The following is a 7,209-nucleotide window of genomic DNA, read 5'->3' as shown; positions in this document are numbered from 1 at the left end:
GGGGACACACACCCTGTAGGCTGCTCTACATTAAGCTTTGGCTATCTTCACAAAGGAGCTCTAGTGGCGTGGTGGGCTATGTGTTGGGCTCCTGACCACAAATTCAGCAGTTCAAATCCACCGGGCCCTCCCGGGGAGAAAGATGAGGCTTTCTGCTCCCATAAAGATTTGCAGACTCAGAAACCCACAAGGGCAGTTCTACCCTGCCCTGACAGCCTCTTGTGTCAGAATTGAGCCCATGGCAGTGAGCGAGTTTCACAAAGATGACTGGGCCCCTTACACGTCGCAAGATTAGTGCCTGGCATCAGTGCCTGGCATACAGGAAAGGGAGGCACTCTATCCTCTTAAACAAGAGTCCTGTATCCCTGCTGCTAGGATGGAATCTCCCACCAGTTCCCCACACAGGGTCTTCTACTGTAAAGCAATACCAGTCTCAGTGCATTGTAGTCAAGCCTGGTCCTGTTCTGATACAGCACAGACCTGACAGTCACCTCTGATTTGTGAATATTGTGCTCGTGCAATGCCCCCCTTCTTGTCTAGGGCTTTTTCTTTGAGCTATCTGGAGATCGTGTACGCTAGGAGAGAAAAAATGACCCAGCAACCATGTTGATAAAAGTGTATTGATTGCCTAATGTGGAGTCTTAATCCAAGCTGATCATAAGTGCTGATCTCCCTGTCTATTTTATTTTTACGATGTGGAACTATTCTGGCTTCCTACATGTTATGAAATAAGGGCAGGCATCAAAAGTTATGGGAGTCGGTTTCTGTGCTGTTTCTCTCAGGTGCCATTCTACTGGGCTGGTTATCGAAGTTGGTAGATTAGCTCAGCCTTGGGTATGAAAACTGCCGCTAGCTGGGTTTTTCTGGCATCCCTTGGACCTGGAAGTGACACCTGGATAATTAATAAAAACGGACATTGGCGCTGGAGACAAACTGTCTGTTGACACCCATGATATGAAAAGACACTTAAAAGGTCTTCAATTCTAACATCAATAAAAGGTTTGGGTTTTCCGCCACAATCGCTTCCTCTTCAAGGGCATTTTACAGCAGTGTGTGGACAGACTTGTGCACCTGCCAGCGCGGTGCCTTTGTTTTCTACCTCTAAGTATAAGGTGACCAGACATCCCGCTTTTGGCGGGACAGTCCCGATTTTTAACAATTTTTCACGCGTCCCACGGCATTTTTAAAAAGTCCCAATTTGTGGAAAGCATGCACGACAAGCTAGGGTATATGGTTTTCGGCTGCCATGTGGCTATTTCACTAGGATATGAGTTTTATCAATGGGGTCCCGCTTTACCAATGTTAAAATCTGGTCACCTTATCTAAGTACCACCAGCAGAAGGTGCACAAGGGTGTGCTCTTGGGGGTACGGCCTTTCCCATAGCACCCAGGGCATTTCGGAAGTGCCTGCGCAGGGAAAGAGCCTGAGGCACTCCTGTGGAAAGGGAGAGAGGGACTCACAGAGGAAGGACGGACACGTTCGAAATCTGGGGAGAGAATGTTCCCTTGGACGGCCCTCCCTGGCTTTCACAGGTCAAGTCTAAATTCTGGGACCCTTCCCATGAGTTAGGTAGCTCTTTTTCATCTGGCTGGAGACTTTTTAAAGAAAGAAAAAGAAAAGTAAAAGAAACCTCTTCTTTTAATTCTCACGGGCCTTCTTTAAAAGCCTGAGACATGCGAACTTCTCCCTTCCTGTTGAGACAACTGTAAATGCCATCCTTCTGACTGGAGCAATTTCCCACTTCTTCCCACTCCTTTCAGCATCTTACCAAAGGGACAGAGCAAATTCCAGGGTGTGGGAATACTGGGGAGGCGGGTGTGTGTGTGTGTGTGTGTTGGAGGGGAGAGGGGGGCTGGCACAAGATCAGCAATTAATATAGAAGGAAGCGCTGCAGAAATTAATGCTGGGATCTGGGGAAAACATACATTAGAACACTGGCTTGTTCTAATGCAACTTTTCAAGCGTGGGGGGGAGACCCCGACAGACAAAATCCCATATCTCCATTCCTAGCTATCGATCCCTGGTCAGAGCAGCTGGGCCAAATGCACAAGTGTCCTTAGACAGACCATTGTTCACATGGGAGGGGGAGGAGTGGGGGCAAGCTGTGAGGCGTCCACAACCGTGTGGCGTGGCTAAAAGAGGAAAGACCACACACACAGAGCACGTGCACTTGAGAGCAGGTTCTAGGATGCAATGCGGTTGACCTTGAACAACACGGGTTGGAATTGTGCGGGTCCACGTACACAAGGATTTTCTTTGCTTTCAAATGCTGGATGACGTTAACCATTTCTGCACGAGCAGCTCTTCTGTCCAGTCCCTTTCGCATTTAAGCACCCCGTGACCGTGCGCGGCATTTTTCATACCGTGTTTAGGAAAATGCCAGACACCTTGAAGAACAGCCTGAGGCGCTGGCAGTGCCCATAAGAAGCAGAGAGAAGTCATGGCACTCGACAAGAATTGCTTGATCTATGCTGTACTTTGAGATTTGCCATTAGAGTTGCCCACTGGCTAAGACCTCAAGGTAAATGAATCCTCAAGATAAATGAATCCTCAAGGTAAATGAATCCTCAAGATAAATGAATCCTCAAGATAAATGAATCTAGCATAAGGACTGTTGTTAAAAAAGAAAGAAAACGAAATTCCTGGAGCCGTAGCTGCAGTCATGGCAGCAGGCACTTGCAATGTTTTGCCAAATACCTTATGATTCCATATTGAAAGTGCACTTTTTGCCTGCGTGAAGTGCATAACACATGTCACGTGCAAACAATATGTGTTATTAATCGGCTGCGTACATTATCAGAAAGGCTTCCTTGTGGTTTACAGTAGGCTATCAGTAGTTAAGTTTATGGGGAGTCAAAAGTTATATCTGGATTTTCAACTGCACACAAGGTCCTTCCAGCATCCAGTGTAATGAGAGCCGGAGAGCTGGCTCAGGTGAGCAGACACCATTGAGTTGACTATGAACAGGTTTGCCATCAGTAAGTAGGGCTATAGGCTCCTACGCAGGCAGGTCCTTTAGGGGCACTGCCTATGAAACAGGATCCCGAGATTGGGCTGAAACCAAGTGGTACACATTTCTTACGATAGCTACACGATGCCCAACTGGTACCTGTGCCAGGCCAGCCACAGCAAAGAACGTCAAGTGAACACGACCACTAAAGGTCTTTGTCTCTGTTGCAAGCTTGCAAAAGTGCCCCCCCCCCCCAACGTTTTCTTTGCCTACACACTCAGCTGGCCATCGCCTGGTGACCTGTGAGGCCGAAACCCCTGATGAAGAACGCCCTTATGCAATTTCTCCTCCTATCTCTTTCCTTCGTGAATAATTTAGTTCGACAGCCCTTAGGTCGAACCAAGCAAGATGAGAACCTACACTGGGAGTGGGAGGAGTCACTGTGGCTCCGACTGGAGTGAGAGAGATGATCATGGGGGGAACCCAGAGGGGATGGCCCGGGGTCTAGTGTGGGAGCTCTCAGTGGGGTGTGCGAGGTGCTGGCGTGCTTCTCTCAGCCTGGACCAGTAACAAACAGGCCGTGAGACCACATTTGAAGGTGCACCTCTCTATGGTATGGTATCTGTGGCTCCAATTTCCATCCAATGCACAGAGGAAGTGAAACACTGTCCTGGACACACTACTGACCATCATGCTAACAATAGTATTTGTCATAAGAAGCTGCCCAACGATGTATCCAGTGTGCGACGACTTAGCATTTCTTAAGTGGCTACAAAGGGTGAGGACTGGTATCACCACGGATTTCAAAGTCACTGCTTGGTGGTGATGTAAACGAAGACGGGCCCGACAGCACACATGCACATAAACCAAACTCGCCGCCACTGAGTCAATTCTGGCTCTCAGCGACCCCAGAGCAGAGCTGCCCCTGTAGGTGTCTGAGGCCACACCTCTCTAAGGGAGCAGGGAGCCCGCTCTTCCTCCTGAGGAGTGGCTGGTGGGGGACCTTGCAGTTAGCCGTGCAGTACGTAACCCACCGTGCAACCAGGGGTCCTTGCCCACACAGAAGATGGACAGAAGCACCTATGGATCACGGTGCAACACTGAGTCCTAACTGCCCCCACTGAGAATGGACTCAGGACCAAAGGGACACTGCAAAATCAAACCGGTTTAATGTATGGATACTGAGAATCAAGTGACAGACGGGAAACTACATGGGTGCTCACTCTGACCGCTTCTGGGCCATACGCATTCCCGCCCTCCAATGAAAAAGAGCCCAGTTCTCTGTCATGAACCAAAGTCAAACCTGCAAGACGAGAATGGCCCTGCCCTATCCTCTGGGAACTCCGCCCAGGTCCAGGACTCTCCCAGGGGCACTCTGGCACTCCCTGAGCATGTCCTCCGCTGTTGAAATGCATGTGCCAATGTCCCCGGCCACCCAAAGACGAGGCTCCACCTAGAAACCTGCAAGCTGGAACCAGCCATGCTCGATGCCCACAGCACGTGTCTCGGGCAGAAGGTCCTTGACTTACCTGGGGCTGTTTTGTAGCATGCGGTTCTGGAGGGCAGTGAGGGCGCGTTCTTGGTCCTGGGGCTCTGCGTGCTCTGCGCGACTTGTCTCTGCCTCTTGAGCTCCTCCTCCCTTTCCTGGGCTGCTCGGATCTCTTCTTCGATCATGGACAAAGTCCGCTGCTTCCTCGACCTCAGCTTGAAGGGCCCGACCATCACATCTGATTCTTGAGTGGCCAGGAGGGAGGCTGTGCTTCTCAGCTCAGCTGCCTCTGAGTATTTGCTAAAGTAGCCCCCTTCGGGCCTGGTCTCCTCCAGGCTTACTGGGCCGCTGGGCTGCACCGCCGGCAGGGGCTGGGAGGGCCCCCGTTCCCTGAGCACTCTGTCTTCAGCAGGCAGAATCTTTGGTAATACATCCCTTTTCTCTTGAACAGGAGAAGACACCTGAGGTGGCTCAAACATGCTCTGAGACTTCCCTGAGCTGGGAGGCCCAGCCTCAACTTCCTCTAGGGTCGCTTCAGATCCCTGCCGTTCCGCTCCATCCTTGTTGGATTTGCCGGCTCTATCCACTTGCTCGGCAATGGCTTGTTGAATGGCATTCTGTACCAGGAGGCCGGCCTGATATTCCAAGGGGTCATCGACTGATGGAGCATCCCCCAGAGCGGAAGAAGGAGAATAGAAACCATGGTCGCTAAGTGACTTGGAGACCCCTTCTCGGCCCTCGGAAGGATTGTCAGTTTGTGGCGTCTGGGGCAGAGAAAAATCAGCCAGCGAATTTTCCTGGAGAGCGTTGGCGGTCTCGTTGGAGGCTCCACTGTCGCTGATGTTGTCCATGCTGAAATCATTGGACAGGGTCTCCAGGACGGTGGTATCCTGGGACCTCACGGACAATTCCTCCAGACCGGAGTCAAGCTCCTCGGGGGTCAAAGAGAGGTTGACGGATTTGGAGAACGGATCCAAAATCCCAGGGTCATCATCCTTGACGGCAGTGAGCACTGCCCGGGCACTCGTGAACTCTCGGTCTTCGGCCCACAGTTTAGATAAGGGCCCACGTTTAGAGGGCTCGCTGTAGGATCCTTCCTTTCCCTGAGATGCCACGCCGCCCTGCCCTCCTCCCGCGGGCTGGCTCTCAAGGGCACAGGCTTTCTGCCCCTTGGCTGTGGCTGCAGCACTGTCTTCTGGAGTTCCCCCGACAGAAGGCGGCCTCGAGAGGGTCGCTGGCCTGTCCGAATTGATGGAGCCCAGGGGCTTATAGAAGGGTTTGATGGAGAACAGCCTGGGTGTACTCTGGCCCTTGGCCACCGTGTGCCTGGAATTCTCCATCAGCTGAAACTGCTTCCGGGCAGCAGAGAAATCTATCTGCTCTGTGACGACGTCCTCCTTTGCGTTTTCCATCACGCTGGGACCTTCACGAGAGGGGACCGGGGCTGTGCAGAGCTGCGGTGGGGGCTGCTGCAGCGGCTGCGGCTGCTGCTGTTGCTGCTGCAGGAACTGCTCCTGCTGCGCCCGTCTCTCCTTGCGCTCCTTGTACCTTCTGTGCGACTCCAGATGCTCCTGGTCCAGCTGTTCCTCCAGGGTCTTTTCCTGGGGGGGATTCCACCACTTGGCCGCGATGCCGGGGTTCTTTTTCATCGCCTGGCTCCGGATGAGCTCCCTCCGTTCCTTCTCCAGCTCCAGCATCTCCTCCGAAGGCCTCACTTTGCGGACGCAGTACCGCTCGCTCTCCTTCGCATCGTCCTCAAACAGCTTAGCGGGCTTCTTGTCCTCGTGGAAGGCCCGCAACTCAAACTTGGCCTCCTTCTTCAGTGTGGTGAGCGTGAACTCCCCGTCGCGGGAGGAGCCCCAGGAGCTGGTCGAGGAGCTGGGGCTCACTGGGACCTGCAGGCTGTCTCCCAATGCATCCCGCGGCTGCTCCGCAGGGTGGCCGTTTGCTCTTTCGCCCTCGGCCATGGTGTCGGAGTTGATTTGACTGAGAGAAATGTAAGGGGGGTCCTGCCTGCTGGCTGCTCTCTCGGTGGGCTCGGGTTGGGCGGCTGAGAGGGCAGGTGGGCTCGGGCTGCCCACCAGGATGGCTGTGCCAGGCTCCGGGGAGGCTGTCCCGTTGTACGTCCCCTCCAGAGCAGAGTCACAGCAGTTGGCCTCCAGCACCTCGTCTAGATATTGGATCTCTCTGGCCACGTCGTTAATCAGGGACTCGTGGTGGTCAGCGAGGAGGCCATTGTGGGGGGGTGAGTAGAAAGGGGAGGCGTGGTCCGTGGAATGTGAGGTCAGACTGATGCCGGGAGCACTCTGACATTCTGCAACAGAGACCTCAATTTCCATCTTTGGGGGATCTGAGGCAAGGGAGGTGGTCGCAGAGTCCAGAAGGCTGGCACTGCAGTTGTCTCTCTTGTGTTTCAGCCGGAGGGCATCCTCCGAAAGCGGGGGAGACTTCTGGAACAGAGAGGAAACAGAAGCCGGGGTAAGGATCCATATCTTTTATGAGGCAGCGACTGAGAAATTAAGTCATAATTCACTGGAAGGGAAATCAACAGTGATCAGTTCTTTTGAATAGTGATTTCCCTCCTAATGATCCTTTAAACGTTCCTTTTATTGTGGCTACTGGCACCCAACCCTCTAAATCTAGATTCCTGATTCCATTGGGCTTCTATGGTTGTTCAGAAGGCGTTCAATATAGGCTAGTCCCATTTTAAAACGTGAAAGTAAACTAAGGACTGAAATCATCTGAAGACAACGTTCAAATAGTTAATAA

The 7,209-nt window shown here is 52.5% G+C and overlaps 1 protein-coding gene across 5 annotated transcripts in view; it reads right to left on the bottom strand.

Moving 5' to 3' along the window:
- PALM2AKAP2 (PALM2 and AKAP2 fusion) overlaps nucleotides 1–7,209 on the bottom strand; it is a 287,817-nt gene that overhangs the window by 19,179 nt on the left and 261,429 nt on the right. For all 5 annotated transcript variants that reach the window (XM_045296629.1, XM_030887396.2, XM_030887397.2 and 2 more), the window contains one exon: nucleotides 4,481–6,890. In XM_045296629.1, coding sequence (XP_045152564.1) covers nucleotides 4,481–6,890 — 2,410 coding nt within the window. The remainder of the gene's footprint in view (nucleotides 1–4,480; nucleotides 6,891–7,209) is intronic.

This window comes from Echinops telfairi, unplaced genomic scaffold (assembly GCF_000313985.2).
Source record: "Echinops telfairi isolate 266 unplaced genomic scaffold, ASM31398v2 ScPeMD7_7410;HRSCAF=8448, whole genome shotgun sequence".
Lineage (NCBI taxonomy): Eukaryota > Metazoa > Chordata > Mammalia > Afrosoricida > Tenrecidae > Echinops > Echinops telfairi.
Note: the sequence above shows the minus strand (reverse complement) of the source record. Positions and strands in the feature narration are given on the sequence as shown.